This window comes from Crocodylus porosus, unplaced genomic scaffold, assembly GCF_001723895.1.
Source record: "Crocodylus porosus isolate Cpor-Errol unplaced genomic scaffold, CroPor_comp1, whole genome shotgun sequence".
NCBI classification, from domain to species: Eukaryota; Metazoa; Chordata; order Crocodylia; family Crocodylidae; genus Crocodylus; species Crocodylus porosus.
Window position 1 is genome coordinate 247,080 of NW_017728929.1, and position 22,001 is coordinate 269,080.

A 22,001-nucleotide genomic window follows, 5' to 3' on the forward strand; every position below is an offset into this window, starting at 1 on the left:
GTTTGGTGTCATCGGCGAACTTGGCCAGTCCACTCCTGACTCCAATGTCCACATCATTAATGAAGATGTTGAACAGTATGGGTCCAAGGATGTTTTATTAAAGCTAAATGGAAGGCCATACATCAGGGAATCAAGAAGATGAGTCATGCCACCAGGATAGAGGAGCCTGTTTTTGAAAGCAGAGACTCAGAAAAGGTGTTCTGGGATATGGTAGCTAACTAAATGAATATGGGCTCTGAGGGGATGACAGCAATTGAGAGTTTTTTTAAAGGGATTTAGGTGCCACTCACCTGAGCAGAACAGTGTCTTAAGCAACCTGCAACTTGGGGACCTTTTGGCCTCTGATGCCACCAAAGCTTCCTGTAGTCATTTACTGCACAGAGAGCACATCTGGACAGTGACTGGGACTGCAGCAGTTTGAGTCAGGGCAGAGCTGGCCCGGGCCGGAAAGGACTCAGAGGCCAGCTACACGGCTCTGCATTTTAGGCACTCTCATGCCCTAGCCAGCTCCTCTGCTGCCTGATGCCACCGCCTGGAGCTGGCCCCCTAAGCCTGCTGCCAGCTCAGGGCTGCTCCACCCTGGCTCAAACTGTTGTGGTCATGGTGCATGTGAAGACCCTGTGCCCAGGAGCAGCCGACTCCAGTGCGAACTGTGCCAGAGTTTACTGAGGAGCACTAATTGCACATGCGGATGCATCGTTAGTCTTACCTGCTCCTCCTGTGTCCTTGTGCCACTGGACGAGCTTTGTGTGAGCGCTGTTTTGCCCCTCCACCTATCAGTGGCTTAGGACCTCCTGCTTGGGGGCAGAGGGAAGCCTTTATGTGCTCAGAGCTGATTTCCCTCCTAGTTCAAAAAAGCTCACTTTGGGGGCAGTTCTAGGGCTTCAGCCTGAGTTATGGCTTTGAGACATGAGGTCAGGGGTAGTACTAGCATCCTGGCTTCCGTGAAAATGATAAATGGCAGCAACTTAAATGCCTGGACTCTTAAGTACCAAGGGGGATAGGCAGTATAGGGCCAGAGGTTTGAAAAGGTCAGTGATGCCTTCACTGCTGGCTTAGATACTGAGCAGCTGCTTTCAACGCTGGCCCTAAGCATGTGACTTGGATGTAGAAGCAGGGGAGGGCAGACTTAAGAGTGGTGATACATGGTGCAAGTGTGACTGTGCTCCCAGTTCTGGTGTCTGCACCTCAAGAAGAATGTTGAAAACTAGGAAAGGGTTTGGATGAGAGCTGCAAGAATAGTTCCAGGTTTGGAAAACCTGCTTCCTGGTACCAAGAGGATAAAGGATTGTAAAATGAAATCCAACTAGAGTGACTAATATGAGTGGCATCTGGGGCCATTTCTTTGGGTTTTAGATCCTACTCACCCCTCCAGCCCTCCAGAAGGCATGCAATGCTGTGTAAGGCACAAAATATGGAAGAGAAGGAAGCCTCTCTTACCTTGTAGCCCAATAGCTTAGTGGTTAGGGTATATGCCAGGAGCTGAAACCCAGGTTCTCCATGGTGTTGTCATGACTTTTTCTTACCCCCATATTGACATTTTGTTATTGTTCTCCTTTTGTTCAAGCTGTTAAGATTATTAAAAAGGGCCTTCACTCTCCTTTCCTTAGCAGGCAGGTCACTTTTGCAATGCCTTCAGACTCTCAAGCATGAAATATCCCTCTTCCTTTATGGGAAAGACATTTCATGGCATGCTAATTGACACCATTCGTACAGTTGCGAAAGACCATCCCCATTTTCTATGGTAATATTAACCATGAATGAAGCTCTGGTGTGCCGGAAATGCTTGGGCATCGTTTCAAGGTGTTGAAGAGACTGGGTGACACTGTTCCTATATCCAGACTGCACTGCTTGCATTGTGGCACTTTTACACAACTCCTGGCTGAAATCTGATTTCTGAAATGAGGAGCGTTGTAGTTAAACCACGGTGTCCGATTGCTGTGTCCTTCCAAACTGTGAATTGGCAGGAATCACATGGAAATAAATATGTTTCTCTTTTGTAGAGTATTACAGAACTGTCATGATGATGCAGCCAAATTCATATACCTTCTCGCAAAACCTGATTGCGACAACCTAGAGCAAGAGGATTTCATCCCACTACTTCAGGTAAATGCAACTTGCTGAACAGTGTGTGGGAGGGGAGGGGACAGGGGGAAAGAGGTGCTGCTGCTTATACATGTGTTTTATAACTTCTTCCTTATCATGTCTTTGCATGTGTATTTAGGGAATTGGATGGTCTGCATTGAGACTTGTGCCCATTTAGGCAAAGCATAACTTTGGTCCATGGCCTCCATTTGTCACTGATGGGTAGCTAAGTTGAATCCGCCTAATTTCTTGAAGTGTTCAAGTATAAGGCACTTTTTCAAGACTACCAAATACTGTCTTTGAAGATTACTATTCTAATCATGCACTGTGTACAGCACCAAGCCCATTACAGTTTTTAAGTTGTGCTACCAAAAAGTTTCTCTTATAACTGAAAATATCCTTGTCTTTATCACTAACACCAACAACTAAATCCTTTTCTGTCCCTCATGTCTGGTTCCATCAGATATTCGTGGCTGACTCTCAGATTCTTCATTAGCTAGTGCTTAGTCAAGTTCTAGAAGAAGTTAGGTTTTGCAATCTTCTCACCAAAACTCAGTCCCTCCAGCTCCATTTAAATTTCCTTTTAGTGTCACCATATTTCTGATATTGTGCCATGCAGAACATGATAACTTTGGACATGCCTGATTGAAGCAAGATTGAATCTCTGAACTCATGGGATGCCGGTACACATGCAGGGAGGCTACTCCAATGCACTGTAATTACAGTGCATCAGATCATACTCGATTAATCGAGTCTGCTAGAACGTGCTAAGTAGCGCACTGCAGCCAGCCTCCGTGTCTCATGTATCAGTGTTCGCACACTCCAAAATAGTGGCGGGGTGCTTTAACTGTTTTGAAGTGCTGATACATGAGATCCTGTGGATACTTTAATTAGGCTCTTGATGCCACTCTTAATTAAAGTGCCCCTCTGCCTCCCTCCCCCTGCCCCGAGTATGTGTAAAAATGCCCGGGGTTTTCCGTAATAACTGAACTGGCACCTTGATGAAATGGTTTGCCTCATGTCTTTGGTAGCATTTTTCAACTTCTCCTTGCTAGACATGGTGTCTTTCCTGACTGACACTATTTCATAGCTACCAGCGCAATCAAATGCAACCGTAATCTTTTTAATATAACCTTGGATGCCTGTCAAACAGCCATGGGCTACAAGCATACTTCCGGACCTCCCAGACGCAGCGTACATGTTCACCTGTAGTGTCATCTTGCAGATGAAGCAGAGCTGTAAACACTTCCCTCTGTCATTGGAGAAGTCAGGCAGGCTTGTAGTACTGTTGCAGCGCTGATGGTAGGGGTTTCTTCTGTTCACAGTATGAGTAAGTCCTCCACAGTTGAGAGCCTGTCATAGTCACAAAGCTCTGGCTGAGTGTTAATCATTGAAGCAGTATTGGCACACATGCAAATAACTGTGGTGAGAGAAAGAAACCTCCAAGATAGTTCAAGTAAATATTGGAAAAGCATTGGCTTTGCATGCATTCTAAAGTTTTCACCAACTTTGATTGTTGTGAAAGAGAATAAAGAGCGACTCTCCTCTGGTTGTTGGGTATTTTTCTAGGAAGACGTAAAGAACTGTTTTTATAGTCTTTCAGAAGAACACTTTTCTCTTTGGGCATGATAAATGGTAATCTCTATGAAGATTTCAAACAAGAATGGGGGGGGAAATAGCTGTTTGGTCAACTAACATTTTTGTTTTGTTCAGTAAAAATAATTTTTCACTCACTCACTAACACTCTTCCTTTGTTTTTCTGTCTTCAAGTAAATCAGAATGGCCCAACAGGTGCGTATTGTCCAGAAACTGTGCTATGTTTCTACAAGGTTCACTTTAAGAATAAAAAGATGTGATTCTTTTTTTAAAATGCTGCAGTACTCACTTTTGGAAGAATATGTGTTACTTTATGAACCCAGTAACCTTGTTTCAGTTTTATCTGGTTTTGTCTTTCAGGACGTGGTGGAAACACATCCTGGCCTGACCTTTTTGAAGGATGCTCCAGAATTTCATTCTCGCTATATTACTACGGTAGGCTGGTTCCTATGAGTTTCTGCAAAATACTGACCTTGCAGGCCCTTCCCATTACACCCCCTGTCACCACTCACAGGAGCCATGCTTGAGTTACTCTGAGAAAGTGTGTATATTTTGATACAGTTAATACTTCTGAGTTATTCTAATTTACCAGCCCCAGGGATAAATTCTGTGGCTTGTGTATAGAGGAAGTCAGACTAACTGATCATAACACTCCCTGCTGGGCTTTAGAATATATTAAGCCATTTTGGCATTCATGTTGAGAATGGGTTTTGTGGCACCTCTCATGATCAAAGTCTTCAGGATTCCTAGCCAAAGAAAGTGCAATTCATAGGTCAGTATGTAATCTTCTAGCAGCTGCTGGATTTTCCATAATCAAATGTGCTACTGAGATGCAGAAGGGCTGATGTTTACAAAGAGTCCAGTTGTTCAGAGATACTACAATTGCTCCAATCCACACAGGGAGTCTGTCTCAGAGTTAGGTGTTGAACCGATCTTTAGCAGCAAGGCCATCTTTCCTCTCCTAGTTCAAGAGCTAGGTCTAGGATCCACTGCTGACAATGTGAATGACCATGAAAATCCTACAAGAAAGCTGTTTTTCTCTCTTTAGGAATTCAGAGTATAATCTCTCTCCTCTGATACTTTTGTATCACAGAGCAGACCCTTGCACTGTGAGGACATTCATTGTTTGGGAAAATGGTCTGACTTTTCAGCAGCGGGTTTCCTTTCTGTCTCAAACTTATGCGCTTGTTCAGAGATGTGTAACAATTTCTTCTACTCCCCACTGCAAGTCAGATTCCCTGTGCCTGACAGCACAATTTAAAATTTTGATAGAATTTTGGAGAAGGCATTTTTTACATAAGTGCTGAGCAAATCTGACAGCTGTGGCTTTCTTTTTTCTTCAGTGAATTTCTTAAAGGAAGCCCATTTACTGGTATGGAGAATAAAGGGCAGTGATCTTATGCTAATAAGAATCATACTCTGAGTTTGGTAGTGAAACTAAACGAACAATTCTCCTTGCTTATGGGGGAGTTAACAGCATTAGAACTCCCCCATTCCCTTCATTAGCCCATTCCTGGATCATTTAATATAATTTGTATAATGTTTGTACAATATTATTTTTTAATCAGAATATTGTACAATACTAAGTCAGATACCTTAAGAATTCAAAGTATATTATGTCAGTACCCACCCTTATCAACCGCACTCATAATCTCATCAAAGAATGGTACAAGGTTTGTCTGAGAAGACTTGTTTTTCTTCAAACCATGCAACCATGCAGAGTGGCACTGTGTTCCCATCATAGATTTTCACTGATTGACTCTTGTAACAGCTGTTTCATTACTTTTCCTAAATTGTTTTGCTAAGGAGCATCTAAGTGCCAGAGTCTCCCATTTATCCCTGTTTAATTTCTAGCACAACACTAGCTTTCTCCTGTCTTCTGGAACTTTACCAATGGTCTAAAAATTAATGTAAACAGTAGAGGGAACTCATTTCCTGGCTAGGAAAAAATACTAAACAATTCTTTCCATTTATTTTGTAAAATTTTCCTCCTGTCAGTTTTACCCCTAACTGTATTCTGCTTTGGCAAACTGACCTTTTTCGATATCTACATTTCCTGATATGGCAGCATCTCACTGGACTGGGGTACCATATTTACTTGACTATAAAATGACCCCCCTCTCCTCACTCAATCAGCATGCAGGAGAAAGCCCCTCCTCTTACATTTGCATAAAAAATGGAGGGGGAACAGGGAGCTGCTGTGGCTCTGACTGGCCCTGTACCCTGGGTCTGGACCAGAGTCAAACTCACAGCAGCCACCTGCCTCCACCCTCCACTTCCCCTCTGCAGCCTCTGCCCTGCTTGCACTCCCTTCCCTCACCCCTGCTGTCAGGCACAGCTTGGCTCTGGCTCAGGCTGGGGTCTCTCCCAGGCACAGAGCATATGGAAACGCCTTCCTCTGTCTGCACAATCAACAGCATCAACATGCTGCATGGCTAAGAGAGCTGCACAAAATTTCAGCAGCTGTTTCATTTTGGAGGTGTTCCAGCTCATTTTGGTGCCCAAAACACTAAATGGAAGGCTCCAAAACATCTCCAAAACAAAATGAGATGAAACCATCCGAAACATTTCAGAAGTGTTTTGGATGTTTTGGAATGTTTCAAAAGCACCGGCTGGGAATAGTCTGGCACAGCCCTGCAGCCCTCCTTTTAAGTGCTGAAAGGCTGGGGCTGGGGCTGGGGCCAGGGCCAGGTGGGGCAGCCATGGGGGCTTCTTCCATGGCTCCCCACACTGGGGCAGAGGCAGGCACAGCCAGAGGAGCCGTGGGAGAACTTGCCTCTCCCCAGCTGATCCGAATCTCCAAATCAGTACCAAAACAGCATCGAAACTCTGAAACAGATTCGGCTGAATCAAAACAGAACAGTGATCCGAAACACCAAAATGAATCACTGTCCTCCAGAACAGCTGCATCCGAAACCAAAACGAAACAGCCGGTTCACGCAGCCCTAATGGCCAGGCAAGGGTTGAGTTTCCATGCCATGCCATGCCATGCTCCTGGATGGAACAGCCCGAGCAGCATCTGATAGGGGAAGGGGCAGAGACTGATTGAAGCTTGAGGGGGAAGAGACAGAGACTGGGGGACTTTGGAGAGTTATTTGTCCAGGTTTCCACTTCTTATAAGCTCCCTTTTTGTGATTTAGTTTACTGAAGAGTTCCTTGCTAAGCTAATCTGCTCTTCTGCCATACTTGGTAGTCTTCTTGCACATCAGGATGGTTTGTTCCTGCACTCTCAGTAAGGCTTCTTTGAAGTACATCCAGCTGTCCTAGACTCCTCTCCCCTCAGACTGGCTTCCCAGGGGATCCTGCCTGAGTTTCCCTGCTTTGATCTCTACTGTTGTGAAGTATGGCTTTGCGTCTCATTGACCTCATCATGGTAGTCTTGCTCCTCATTGTGGTAATATTTTAGTCAGGCTACTCTTTCCAGCTACCAAGAGTGAAAGTAGGAGGGGTTGTGTAGGTACTTATATGAACTCAGCACCATGCTCCTCCAGTCACCTTCCTCTTATTTTATGCTCACTTACAAGTGTATCTATTTTCCAGTTTGTCCTTCATCCTCTGATCTACTAGAAGACATTCTAGTGATGGGGATGAATGACACACACACATCAACCATAGCCCATGGCAAGTCCAGCCAGAAAATTTCTCTGTGCTGCTCCCAGCAAAGCCACCAAGCAACCCAGGTAGCATTCACGTACCATCTACTGTGTGTCCAGAGCAGTCATTTTCGCTCATGTGGGCCTACCTGCTTTGCAGAAGTATCTTGTTTTTCCAAGGGCTGCTTTCCTGAAGTACTGAGCAGTTGCCACTTGGTTTGAGATCAGTGAGAGTGGCAGGTGTACAGAAGGCCCCGAAGTGCTTCTTAGGAACCATGAGTGCCTTGTCATTTACTGGTGAGACTAGCATGCAAAAAGTGGGAAATTAAAACCAAGAGAAAATGAGTATTTGCAAACTGGAAACTTTCAACATTGATTGCAAAGGGAATGCTGGTTTCCAGCTGTGGAAAGAGAACTAGGAAGGGTAGAAACAAAGATGGCAAAACATTTTTTGCAGAGGCCTTTTTCATCATGGCGCCGACCAAACGATTTCATTTTGGGTTTGCAAAGTGGTGTACTCTGAGCTGTGGATGTCTTCAAGTTTATATGTTTCTTAACTTTTTTAGGTTATACAGAGAATATTCTATACAGTCAATCGATCCTGGTCTGGGAAGATCACCCTAACAGAGATGAGGAAAAGCAACTTTTTGCAAGTATGTAGTGGCCTTGTGATTGTCTGACATGAACATAGCTTTTAAAATATGTTTTTTCCTGTCACTTGTCCTGAGGCTCCAGTTCTGGAGAAAATCTGCTGACAGTAGTGAAAGCTTTGCAAAGTGTAGGATCCTTGTAATTCAGCCTTATGAACATTGTCTTGTGCAAAAAGACAGGACCAGGAAGCTTGCTCCTTTATGAAATGGATGAGCCTGGCTCTTTCTGTGTTTGGCTCAGCTAAGGTTGAAAACTAGTTAAGGTTGGTGAAGGGCATATGTCACTACCACCACCTAAGAAGCCAGAAGATCTCACTTAACTCTGGCAGCCTACAATCATGAGCCTGCCTTCTCCACTTTGTTCCACTTACACACACACAATGTGTGCTTCCTACAGACTTCAGTGCATCAGTGCTTCCCCTCCCCTCACTTTAAACTTACTCTGCTCCATTTTCATGCATTGGTTCATCAGCAAATCAACAGTCTGAACAGTGAGTGTGTTCATGTGCATGTGCAGTGACTAGTTGCCCAAGTACCAGTTTAAACGTTATGAGCATGGCTTGTTCTGATGCTGTCCCCTTCTGCTCTAGCTCACTCCTCCCTGTTTGCTTTTTGTTCACATTCCTTTCCCTTCCTCTGTCCCCACATTTGCTCCCTTCTTCACCCTACCCCACTCTGCCTTTTACCGGCTCTAGATGGCGGGGCTGGGCCCATGGGTTGTAAATTGCAGCTTGGCAGCTGTGTGTTCTGTGCATCCAGTGCCACACAGCAGCATGGCTCAGGTGAAGGGGCAATATGAACAACACCTTTGTGGGCAGAAAGCAATGAACAGTTTTTGGGACTGTGTGATAGGGAGGGTGCAGGAAGAGGCTGGAGGTGTCAGGAGACCAGGCTTTGGGGAGAAGGCTGTACACACAGGTCTGAGACTTGAGCTTAGCAGCCATTCATCCTAGGAGAAGTCCAGTGGTTGGCAGAACCTGAGAGTTCATTGTGTGATTCATCTCAGTTGGCTTTCCTGGACTAAAGGGAATAGCTCTGAATTATAGCTGTAGCCTACATGTACTATATTTACTCAAACCTAAGACGAGGTTTTTACCCCGATCAGCTTTGGCGGGGAATACCCCTCATCTTAGATTTGAATACAAAGTGAGCAGACTCAAATGCTGCATCTCTGACTCAGGCCCATGGGTCCAGGCTTTAGAGCCTGAGCTGTGCTGGGGATTGGGCTCTCTGGGGCCTTGTTGGGGGGGAATGTCAGGGTTAAAATCAGGCCCCCAGTAGCCACTTGCCCTCTGCAGCTGCCCCCCTCCCCCCCAGGTCCCTTTCCCCACCCTTAGCCCTGTGCAGCCTGGCTCCATCTCCAGCTTGAGCTGCATTCCTTCCTGGGCACAGAGCATGTGGAACTCTGTCCCCTGTCTGGCCAATCAGCAGCGCCAATGCTGCCATGTGGCCCAGCAAGGGAGGGAGTAGAGTCTGAGCAGTACCTGGCAGTAAGGGTGAGGGGCTGCCTCTCACAGTGCTTAATTCCTTGAGCTGTGGGTGCTCAATGGATCACTGAAGCACCCCCAGCATAGCTTAGAATGACCTTTCTGCTCCCCTTGTGCCATTGTAGACTCTTGCCCTCTTGGAAGAGGAGGATGACATAAATCAGATCACAGATTATTTCTCCTATGAGCATTTCTATGTCATCTACTGCAAATTCTGGGAACTGGACACTGACCACGACCTCTACATCAACCAGAAGGATCTGTCTAGATACAATGATCAAGGTAAGCTGGGCTGCAGGGCTGGTGCGCATGTGCTGACTTTGGAAGATGAAGAAGGTGGTCACAGAAAACTAAATTTTCTAAGCCAGGAATGAATCCATGCTCCACTGGGAGTTGTATTTAGAATGGCTGTGGGGTCATGGCTAACTTCTGCCCTGCACCCAGTGCCTCTATCCTAGTTCCCCAGTGTGCCATTTGAGTGCTATCCTGGGTGCTGGTTGGCTTGAGAGACTACTTTGGGAAGCGGCAGACAAGGCTCCCTCTCCTTTGGCTGGAACTGGGGAGGCTGTTCAGTGCCTTGTGCCCCATCCAGGAATCCCTACCATGGCCATGTTTGTCCTGTCCTCATTGTTACTGTTTCCAAATATCTGGGACTGTGCAGCCCTCTGTCCTGTAAAGGGAACAGGCAAGAGTGTGGCCTGTGCTCTTGGTCCAGGGCACACAGGGCTTAAGAGGCCTGTGCATAGCAAACCCTCAGCTGGGTGTGTGACTTCTGCCCCACTGCACCCCTGGGGCAGGAGAGGCAGGCGACAAGTGACCCCAGACAGGCAGCAGTGGTTCAACAGTGACTGAGTCATCTCTGCTTCCTCCCGGGGTTTGCCATTTCAAGTGCTGCTTCCAGCCTCTGTTCAAGCATGATGTGCCCTGGGGGACTCTGGCACTTCGCGTTCTACTTTGGATACCAGGAACACTTGTAAAATATTTCTCATCCACACAGAAAGCTGCTTGCTACATCACACAAAGGCATTCCAGGGTCTGTGACACCTGCACCAGGGTAACTCCCAGGGTCATTTCAGCCTGCTGCATCTGACCTGCAGTGGTGTGACCGTACATGCCAAGTGCACGTGATGCAGCTGCACTGGTCTTGCAAGTCCCCAGAAGTTCTTGCTGCTGCTCTGCTGGTCGCTCTGGACAAGGACTGTGTCTGCTCCCTCTGCCTCTAGCCCAGGGCACCCTGTGGAGTGGCTGGACAGGAGGAAGCCCTCTCCACTGTGTCCAGTGCCCTGACCTCAGCTTCACTAGCTGCAGCTCATACCTTGTATCAGTGTCTGCGGCTGCCAGATTTAGATCCAAAGCCACAGCTACTACAGAACAAGCTTCTAGGACTGTGCGGCCACCATCCATGAGGAGGAGCAGGGCTTCTCTCAAGGACCTGGGCAAAGACAACGGCAAGCCAGCTCAGCTCCTTCTGGCAGCAGGAACCACCACTAGGCAAGCCCAGGCCTGTCACCTGCCAGGCTGGGACCAGCTTCACTTGCAGAGCCAGCCTTTGCTGGGACAAGATCAAGAACTTGAACATCATGATGGTTCAGGACACAAACCAGGCTCCATTGGTAGGAATATCTATAATAATCTTCCCGCCAGCATTGGCAGAGCCAGCAACTGATGAATTTTTCATGTGGGCAAGGATAAAAACAAGTCCTCGCACCCAGCTTGGCAGCTCATGGGCCAAATTGGTCTTCCACTTGACATCATAAAAGGCAGTCCTGCTAAAGAGGTGGCTTAGGAAACACTGGCAGCTGTCTGCCCCTGTATCCACCTGGAAAGGTGGACAGGGCTATGATGCAGAGGTTTTTCCAGGGTTTGAGGTCTCCAGCCCTTGGTGTCAGAGCCAACATGCCCTGGCAGACATGGAGACTTGGCTCCTATGATCGCTAGTTAGGTTTCATGGGACCAGAGAGGATCTCCAGGATCATCAAATCCAGTCCCTTATTGTCATGTACAGGGAGTTCTTCATAAATTTATCAAGCTCCATATTAAAAGCACTTGGGTTTTTTGCCCCCACTGTTCCTTGGGGGAGGCTGTTGCAGAATCTCACTGGTTAGAAACCTAATTTCCAGCCTGAATTTATTCATGGCCACTTCAGGCCCATGTAGCCTTGTGCCAACTCTGTCCTTGAGCTTAAATAGCATTTCTCCCCCCCCCGGTGTTTGTTTCCCTCTTCCCCAACTGTATTTATAAACAGCTGTCACACCCCATCTCGGCCTCTGCTTTGCTCTGCTAAACAAAACAAGCTCTTCTGATCTCCTTCCATGTGATAGCTGCTCCAATCTTATGATCAGCCAAATTGCCCTTTTCTGCACCTGTTCCAGTTTGAGTTAATCTTTCTTGCGCTCAGGGACCCAGAACTGTACACGCTGTCCCAGATGTGGTCTCAGCAGTGTCCTGTGCACTGGCTCTCAGGCTTTCCTAGCTTTGCTGGAAATACCTCTCATGGCACTTTCCAGAATTGTATTTACCTGTTATGCCTCATGCTGGGGCTCAGTCATCCTGTGGTTGGCTAGTAGAGTGAGGTCCTTCTGCTTCTCAGTCATTTCTGATGGATACATTCCCAACTTAGAACAGAAGTGTTTACAATTAGTCTCCGAGGGCACTAAGTCGCATTCAGCGTTATTGAATGTCATGCCATATCTGTTACTTAGGTCCCCAAGGTCATCCAGTTTTATCTGTCTGATATCCCAGTCCTCTTTTGTATCGACAGTGCCTCCCAACGTTGTATCATCAGGACACTCTTGCTGTTTGTGTCAGGGTCGTTAATGAAACTATACAAGACCAGTGTTAAGACAGATCTGTGAGAGGCTCCGCTGGTAAACTCCTTCCTGCCTGAAACCTTCTCAGATTAATATATGTCATTAGCCAAAGGCTGATGGTAGTCAGGGCCCCAGCTCTAAGTCTTAGAAACTGGTTGTCTGTTCCAGTGGTTCTCAACCTTTTTAAGCTCAAGGCATCTCAAAAAATGTCAGCTCTTAGTTTTCGCTCAGTTTTTGACTGTGAAAAAATAACAGAAATTTTTCTCCTGAAAATTGAGAAAGACCACAGCAGGTCAGAATATTTTTAATACTGTGGATTCTTATTTGAAATCTCTGGATTTATCTTGTGAATCATGTCTACACACCTAGCAGTGCTAACACTGTGTGGTACCCCATGGCACCGGTGAAACGATCTCCAGGTACTCCAGGGTGCCCCATAGCCTTGGCTGAGCATTACAGGTCTGTTCTTTCTAAAGGCCTGTGTGCCAAGCAAAGAAACTTTGTGGCGCTATCTCCTTACAGAGAGTGCAGTTCTTCCCAAAGGGAGAGCTGCAGTTATGATAGGGTCAGCAGGACCATAGCCTCAGTCACAGGGGAGCCCCAAATGGTTCAGTGAGGAATTCCTGAACATACACATTTATTATACAAAAATTTTAAAGAATTAAGCTAGATTAATTTGGAGGTTTCAGCAACTACATGAGGCACAATCCTAGTCAGCAGATGCAAAACAAGCTCCCAGACATGCTCTCTCAGGCTGTGCAGCACAGGAGGAAGGGACAGTTAAGGGGTAATATCTCTGAAAATAGTGTTCTGGCAGAGAGAGAATTGGAGCGGTGTTAAGGACAGGAAGGAAAAGGCCTCGGGACTCTCACAGGCTGGGATCCCTGAAACCCAAACTCAGAGAAGGAAATGTCAGACCCCTGCAGAGCCTGACAAGATCACACTCACAGACGTGTTGTATGGAACAGCAACTCCTGCGAGGGTGATTCACACAGGCACACGCTCCGAACAGGCAAGGTCAAGTCAGACTCCTGATTCAGTTCCTCAAACGACAGGTCGGGGCTGCTGCCAGCCTGCCACAGCCCTGAGTACAGAGCCCTCCTTTTTTTTTCTCCTTGTCCAGAACATGACTGTTGGGATGGGAGAGCGGAGGTAGGAGACCAGACCCTGGGGAAGGTCAGGAGGGGCTGTAGGTACCACACCTAGCAGGTTACACAAGGATAGCCCCCGCCTCAGACACCCTCATGGAGGGCCCAAAGAATCAGACTGGTGGGGAGAGAAACCAATTTGCCTGGTCTGTGGTAACAAGGAAGATTACAAGTGAGGCAAGTGTGACTTTACTGTCTGGAGGGGCATGCTGGGAAACCCAAGAGGTGATGCAATGGGCTAGGGGGGCACTTTTGTCTATGTGAGGGATAAGGAGCAATGGTGTAGAGGGCATGCAGTTACCTTAGAGGGGTGCCTGGGATGCAGAGGAGTGATGCTCCAGGATGGTGCAACAGCTCTCATCAGGTAGTTCCTAGACTCTGGATTCAGTGCTGAGGCTTCAAGTAGTTGATGTTTCAGTTTGCCGCCTGCAGGCACAGCCGTGTCACAGCATGAGCTGGGAGTAGCCCTTGCACTTGACTTGGCTGCATACTGCCTCATTCTCCTGTGTTGTCCAGCCTGAGGCTGTCAACCTGCATGAATAAACATTGCAGAGGGTGCTGTCTTACCAGGCAGGCTGTACTGACTGAAGACTTGCTGTCATGGCTGCAGGTTGGTGCCTGTTGCTGATGAGAATGCTTTGCTGTGCACTAGAAAGTGATCCATAATAAGTTTAGTAAATATAATCTCAGTAATGTGGCTGGTCCCCGCAGCCCCTTGGCATGAACATGGGGAGAGGCAGCGGCTCTTGGCCTGGTCCTGAACTGCACTGTCCAGCTGATTTCTGTTGTGATGCACACACTAAAACAGCTTTACAACCATCAGTCACTACATATGTGAAGAGTCGAGTCCCCCTGGAGCAACAGAAGTAGCATGGCACATATCCAAGGATTTGGATAATCTGGAGATGCTGCATGACATAAGCCTGTGTTGAAGGGATGTGTGCAGGAAGAGAGAGCAGGAAACCAGCCCCTTCTGTTCTTTAAAAGATACTTTTCCCAAGGGCTGTCAAAAATCAGGGAATAATAATATACTGGCTAGAACAGACAGGGCTTGTTGCTGTACCATTTGTTGTGGAATAACAGCTTTACACAGTCTGAGCACACACAGCTCTTATGAGCCAAGACTCTAGTGGGGGTTCTCCTGTGACCGCTGCTTCATTTTCTTCATGCTTTCTTCATTTTCAGCTTTGTCAAACAGGATTATTGAGAGGATATTCAGTGGAGCCGTGGTGAGGTAAGGAATTACATGCTGGCAAGGAAGTGAAAAAGAAGGACGCAAAACCCAGAAGAGGGTTCCTGTCACCACAGATCAGATGCACAAGATATTCTCATAAATCCCCTCCGAGAAGACAGGCCAGCAGCATTTCCATCATGGCAGGGGTGTCAGTGGGGGCTTGCTCAAAGGGGACAGAGGTTGGATGACTTTAAAAAGCAATACAGAAACACCCAGTCAGAGGAGTGCATTTCTCCTCTCTCTAGCAGGCTGGACCTGGTGGTGAGGGGAACGCGTGATTTGCATACGGTGGTAATGGACCACACTGGAGAGGCAGCTGTCAGGGGGAGATGGTTGTTACAAATGCCCCTTGTAAAAACCCCAATGCTGCTTGAGAGCATGCTTAGAGCAGAGCAAAGGCCCCTGCTGCCAATGGTGCCTCTGAGGGGAGGTGATGGCCTCACAGAATGAGAATGACTGTGTCCCTGGTCATTGCCAATCCCCACACCTCTCCAGTGCAGGCTTTTGGGGTGTATTTTTAAATGTGCCTTTGGCCACATGTATTCTTGGGATTCCTTAGGGGTCTGCCTTGCATTCTCTGTCTTTCAGAGGAAATGAAGTCCAGAAGGAGGGGCGGATGAGCTATGCAGACTTCGTGTGGCTCCTGATTTCTGAGGAGGACAAAAGGAGCCCCACAAGGTCTGGTTGGTTCTGTTATCCTAGCAGTGGGGTATAGAGATACAAGTGTGGTTGAGGACTGGGAACAGTCCGGGTGCCAGTTCTGGGGAGGGAAGAGACTTTCTATGCCTGTGGGTCAAATGACCAAATTTTGCTGATGGAAAATTGGGTAAAAACAGACTTTGCTTCCAAAATTAAATTACCTCCATGACTTGGCTTATCCTGGGGTCACCTGTAATTCCCTGCCACATCCCAATCTGGCCTGGTCCAGGCTAGTGGCGTCCCTCTTAGGCTTTGTTCAGGTCACAGAGATGAGAGCAAGACAAATCCTTTGCTCCCCTCCCATCATCTAATTAGACCCTGGTCCTACCCACAGTAGTGTTTATGCCTGGGCAGGGAGGCAGGGACCCCATTGCGGTGGTCACCTGGGCCATCTTGGCCTCCTGTGTCCCCCAAACTTGCCACAACCACGGCAGCTGTGGCTGTCCTCAAACTCCAGCACCACCATGGGCTTCATCTTCCAAATGAAGTTTGTGCCTAAGTAGCTCTGGTTCTCCTAACAGCCGGTGCCTCCTGTTTCACCTTCAACAGGGCCCTTTCCCCACCCGGACCAGGAGGCACGGTGCCATTTCCCCAGGGAAGGTCTACGGGTCCTGGGGTGTTCAGCTGTCCTGTAGCCTCCAAATTGTAGGGGAAGAAGGCCTAGCTCTGGGCCACACCTCAGCAGGCAACAGCTGGCAGCAGAAAGCATCTTCCTTCTATATTGTGCCTGGACACCACGTAACATGATGTGTGCCACCTACCTGCCTCACCTGGCCCTCTCAGCTTCTCCTGCTCACCTCCCTAGGGAATCTCATTGCCCTCCAGATACCTCTCCTGTTCATAAATACTAGTCCTGTGCTTGTAGAAACGATGTGGGGTGGGGAGCAGAGAGGCCAAACCAATAAACCAGCTACTTACAGCAGTGCTCAGGGCAGCAGCACTGGGACCCTTGTGCAGGTAGCGTGGGAAAGATATTCTGAACAGTGGGTTGTTAGTTCTGTCCCAGCCCCTGAAAGATGTTTGCTGCCCCTTCCTTAGCTCTCACTGTCGTATGCTGATTGTGGAATAGGGTCAGGGGATGTCTTTCAAGGGTATTTTCATTTCTGGCTTGCACTCTACCGTTGTAGCTGTCAGCACTGGGGGAGGATGTTACTTGTGGGTAGAGGATGTATGCATCACTGCAGTCTCTGCTAAATGAGATGATGCTGCTGGTTTCTGCAGTGCTGCCAACACGGTCTCCTTCTCTTCCATAGTATCGAGTACTGGTTCCGTTGCATGGACCTGGATGGGGATGGCGTGCTCTCCATGTACGAACTGGAGCATTTTTATGAGGAGCAGTGCGAGAGGATGGAAGCGATGGGCATTGAGCCATTGCCGTTCCATGACTTACTTTGCCAAATGCTTGACCTGGTGAAGCCAGAGAGGGACGGTAAGACCTGCTTTTGGACAAAACTTCTCCCTCTTCTTCTACTGGCAGTTTTCATTTGGAGCCCCTCATTTGTTCCAGCCTTTCGCCAAAGCCAGGTACACCTGGCTGCGCCCTCCCTTGTTTTCTTCCCTCTCAGAAACTGGTTGGTTGCCTTTCCCTCCCCCTGTCAGTGCTACAGGTTGCCTGTGGGCACAGAAGGGTGCTAGCACACCTGGGCACAGGCAGAAACAGCCAGGCCCCTTGGGGGTAGTACTCTTATGAGAAACAGTATTTGCTAATTCTGGTACTTGGCTTCAAGCCAACAAGACTGATTGGAGCTAGGCCAGGCCATGTTTTTGGTCACAGATCAAGGCAAATACCTACTAGGAAAACTCCTGAAGAGAGGGAGAAAAAAATGTCTGACCCATGAGAAAGGCTTTGTGGTGCTACTGAGAGAATTTGGCAGAATTTGACAAAATACTTAATTCTTCTGGAACTAGAAGGATAAAGCAAATGTTGACCAAGACCCAAAACAGATAAGCAAGACCTGAAGCTGGAGCTGTCTGGAAGGTAGGCTGGACACCGGGAGGAGCCAGCAACCTGAAGGCCCAGCCCTGCAGTGAGCAGGTCAGATGGCAGATATAGAGCCACAACTACAGCCCCAGACCACCCTTGCCTGTGAGGATGGAAGACTCCTCAGGCCCTGTCCTCACCCATGCAGAAGGCTCTTGCAAAGCACAACTCTGAACTCTGCCTGCGGTGTGCCCCCGTTTGGCCGCGTTTACCCTCCTAGTCAGGGAACTGCACTAGTGCTGTTGCCACTGCAGCCTCAGAAGCCACAGGCCCAGGATGCCCCCAGCAAGGATGGACCAGGAAGCTCTGGAGGCAGAGCGGTTCCTCCCTTCCTCATACTCCATGCCACAGACGGGCTGCTGATTCCCATCAGGTCTTGGGAGCTTACTGTGCAGTGTAAGCTCTGGAGATACTGAATCTGTGTGTGTGAGCCTCAGGGTGGACCGGACACTCACACTTAGCAACCCTATTTACTTTATTACAAAATGAGGTATTTCCCACCACCCCCCAATTTAACGTGGGGAGTAAAAAAAAACCCTCACCTTACAATTGAGCATGAGATGTGGCAGGGGGAGAGCTGCCGCAGCTCCAACCCCAACCCAGGGTTGAAGCTGGAGCTGCTTCCCCCACCACCCCTGCACACCCTGCCACTCCTCCCCTGCAGCCCCCAGTCCATGACCCCCCCACCCCGACTTCTCTGCTGCACTTACCTTTTCTCCACACTGGCAGGCTCTGTCCCTGGCCTCATAGCAGCAGTGGTGTCGGCACTGCTGTTTCAGCCTGGCCCTGTACCAGGAACAGGGAAATAGGGAATTGGGGCAGCCTCAAGCTGCATGGCAGGCAGGCACAATGGGGAGTGGGTGAGGGGACAGGCAGCAGGGGCAGGCTGTGTCTCTCTCATTGCCTATCTGCCACCTCCATACTGCCTGCCCCCTACCATCTGCCCCCCTCATCACATCTCCCCCCCCACATCCTACAGTTGTGTGGGGGGGGGGCAGAATTTAAGATGATCACCCAATAACTAGATTCCATACATGGAAAATGATAATACTTTTATAAATTTTCCATGTGTAGAATATAAATATTGGGTTAGGAGTGGTCTGTCTTACATCCAGAGTCATCTTGCATTTGGGTAAAGATGATAAACCTTTTTTTCCCTCCTGAGACATCTGAACACCACGCATGACACCCAGTGTCTTTGAGAGGATCTCAAGCACCCCAAGGTGCTGCCATAGCCTGGTTGAAAAGCACCACTGGACTCTGATATCCTGCATAACACAGGCCAGAGAATTGCAGCCAGTGATTACTGCAATGGGATCATGTATCCTAGCTTAGCCAGAAAATATCTTTCAGAAAGAGATTGCTAATCTCCATTTAATGATTTCAAAGTGATGAAAGATGCCCCTCATCCAATTGAATGGCAGGTTGCCTGATGGGTACAATCCAAGGAGATTCAATTTTGTTAGCTGAGAGGTGAGCAGGGGAAATGTAAGACCCTATATAGGCTCAAAACACTTCCTGCCTGAAACCAGAATTTCACTGCAAAACACCTTCCCATGTGGCTCTGTGAATGTTAGTAGCTTCTGCTCAGTGTTCCCTCAGCATATGATTTACACAAAAGCACTTTAACCTAGTTGCTCACATGTACACAGGCACCTAACGCCCACTGAGATATGGGTATGGGTGGGAGGAATGGTGAAGATGTGGTTTGGGTGAAGGGGGCTAACAAAGCGAGAGGCTGTGTTGGGGATCACACCACAGTTATCAGTTATTGACCGATTAAAATGAAAATCCAGACCAACAGGGGGGGAATCTGGGCTGACCCCATAATGCTACTCTGTCTTCATAGAAAATTATAAACCCTGGCTTTACCATAGGTGCCTGTAACTCATTTGCACTTCTTGCAGATGTGATTTCAGCAAAGATGCTTGCTTTAATTGATAAGTGAATTGTTGGCTAGAATGGATGCTTCATTGTTGCATGAGTACTACACTGAGATCCCATGAAGGTGGGATCCTTTTATAGGTAAAACTGACTTGCTGTGGACAAGCAAAGGAAGGCTGATACAGCCACCACAAACACGCTGGTGTGGCTTGGATGACAGCCACTTTAAGGGTTGTGTTGCTGGTTTCTGCCCAAACTATAACTCTTGTCCTTTTTAAATTCCAAGTGGATTCTTTCCTAGCATTTACTTTGAGCCCCATTTGAACAAAATCATTCCAAATCCATTAGACTCATTGCCTGCTGGGTGAGGTATGGAGTGACAGAGAACAGTGTAGATCTCTCCTGAGAAATGAAGGTCTGGAGACCATTTCTGTTTGGTCTACACGTGTATTATTTTAAACAATTTTTGTCTTGTCCTGCTTTATCTTTTTTATGCCCTTTGATATGAGTGGACAGAGCAGAAAGCATGAAGTTAGTGCTGACTCTCAGTCTGGAGGAAACCTATACAGCCTTTCACATTCTTTTTGCTTATGAAGCAATCACTGTTCGGGTGGCAACACTTCCCAGGCATCTCCCTTTAGTGCTGGTGTTTTCAGTGACCTCTTGTGAGCATGCCACACATCTGCTCACTCCTTCACTTCCAGGGCCACTGGGGCACTTTGTGAAGAATGCACCATTCCAGTAGAGCTGCTGCCTTTCTGGAGAGGTGTTTGGAGCGGTCACTTTGTTGTACATCTCCTTAAGCTTCACTGTGGTGCTTAAACCCACCTTCATAATGCTGTGCAGGAGTTGAGGCAGAAGTTGCTTTTAATGCCCAATGAACTGTTGCCTCTGCAAGGAACTCCAGTGCCCCCCCTCCCGCTGTGGAATTGTTGCAGCACATCTGGTCTTTATAAACATTTTAATTTCAGAGCTGGGGCCTTAACCTCGGCCTTAATTTCTGGTAAGAGCTCCAAACCTATAAGTTAAGTGAAGCCTCCGATTAGAAGTCACAGCAGAAACAGCTCCAGAAGAAGCATGTGAAGAATCTCAGGCTGCCTTAGAGTGTGTTTCACTCCTGTTGAGCCTTTGCAATGAGGCTGGTTGTTCACTTGGTTTGTTCTGGTCGCCTGGGAAAGCTGTGACAAGCTCTGGCATTTTCTTCCAGAGATGGGATTGGTGGGCTGCCACACTCAAGATTAAAAAAATTAGAACAAGACTTCCCCCCTCAGCATCTTCCTTTTCTTGCCATCCCCAACTCAAAGCATGGTGTGCTTCACCTGTGATCTCTGCGCAGCTGTCTCTGCCACTGCAGAGTCTAGGGCTGAGCAGATGAGAAAACCCTGTTGGGACTGCATCACTGCTTTCCTTTTTAACATCGCCTGGACAGAGATTTTGAGCATTTCCAACATCCACCTAAAATAGGCAACAACAGTCAATTAGAAAGGGGGAACCAGGGATGTCAAAGGCAGGATGGATGCTCTCTTCCACAGGAGTTGGCATTGTGAGAATGATTTAATTTACATCAAGCAGCTAGGGCCTCACGATGGGGGTGCAGAAGTCACCCCTGTGTTTTTAGCTGGAATCATTTGCTTCCCAAGTACAGGGTCTGTCTCTTGATGTTCCTGCTAAGTTTACTCCTCTTCACTTGACAGCAAACAGGGCACTATGGTAGGAGATTTCTTTCAACTTCCTAGGCAGGTCTGTTGCTTTAGATTTAACTGAAGCTTCCTTGGAGGTCTGAGAGGGGATACTGGTGAGAGAAGGCTCAGTTGAGCGTTTCTGTTTTTTAAAAAGGACACTGATAGCAGAAAATGTCCGTATGTGTACTAGATGTGTTACGACAAGTGTGGTGAATGGCCCAGTCTCTCACCAGTTAAGACTGCACTCTTAAAATTCTGTATGTTGTTTCTGCAGGCAGAGTAACTCTGCGAGACCTTAAAAGATGCCGAATGGCTCACGTGTTCTACAACACCTTCTTCAACCTAGAGAAATACCTGGACAATGAACAGCGGGATCCCTTTGCCGTGCAGAAGGTATCAAGCATCTGTGTTTCTAAATATGTCCTGGTCTCAATCTGTTCTTAGCCTGTTACATAGAGAAAAACAGGGTAAATGCAGCAGATGGTAAAACTAAACTGACCCAAACACTGTAGCCTGTGCAGTAGGGAACAGCTTATATGGTGGGAATGAACAAAACCCACATTGTTCAAAGGCCTGGTCACAGGCTGGGGCTGGCTTACAAGACCAGTGCAGAAAGCCACCTGTCTTGTGTCCAGCTGAGGAGGAAACTGGGAACTAACACATTAAGGTCTTGTAGAAAGATGTGCTGGTTTTCTCTAATGCAGCTTTTATTGTCTCTGCTAGTAGACACCTCCTGCTAGTGGGGTATAGAAGGTGTCCTAGGCCCAGTTTAGGTTAGGTGTTGGCATAGGTCTGCCCTGCTGCTGGCTGGGAGACAGACCTCATGTCCAGATGTGCTCTGGAGCCTGCATCTAGCAGTTGGGGCTCAGGTGGGAGAGGAGCAGCTGAAGAGTCAGAGGGCTCAGTTATGTCTGCTGTCCCATTTCCTATATCCGTCAGCTGCTGATGCGACTGCCCTCCAAGGGGACAGCTCTACTCAGCCATCCACTCCTACTTATGACAGGGTGGTGTGCCTGCAATAGACGGCAAAGGCCTTTTAGTTCCCCCTGCTCAGTGATGTCTCTGAAAGTTGTGGGCAGAACCTGCCAGGGACTGTGCACCTTGTGTAAACCATACAGGTGCAGGAAGCCCTTGCAGCAGAAGCCTGCCCTG

General features: G+C 47.7%; 1 protein-coding gene across 2 annotated transcripts in view; it reads left to right on the forward strand.

Moving 5' to 3' along the window:
* PPP2R3A (protein phosphatase 2 regulatory subunit B''alpha) overlaps positions 1-22,001 on the forward strand; it is a 59,356-nt gene that overhangs the window by 31,875 nt on the left and 5,480 nt on the right. For both annotated transcript variants that reach the window (XM_019542853.1, XM_019542854.1), the window contains exons 4-11: positions 2,004-2,106; positions 4,042-4,116; positions 7,841-7,927; positions 9,537-9,693; positions 14,555-14,603; positions 15,192-15,281; positions 16,556-16,731; positions 21,124-21,242. In XM_019542853.1, the coding sequence (XP_019398398.1) occupies positions 2,004-2,106; positions 4,042-4,116; positions 7,841-7,927; positions 9,537-9,693; positions 14,555-14,603; positions 15,192-15,281; positions 16,556-16,731; positions 21,124-21,242 (856 nt within the window). The remainder of the gene's footprint in view (positions 1-2,003; positions 2,107-4,041; positions 4,117-7,840; positions 7,928-9,536; positions 9,694-14,554; positions 14,604-15,191; positions 15,282-16,555; positions 16,732-21,123; positions 21,243-22,001) is intronic.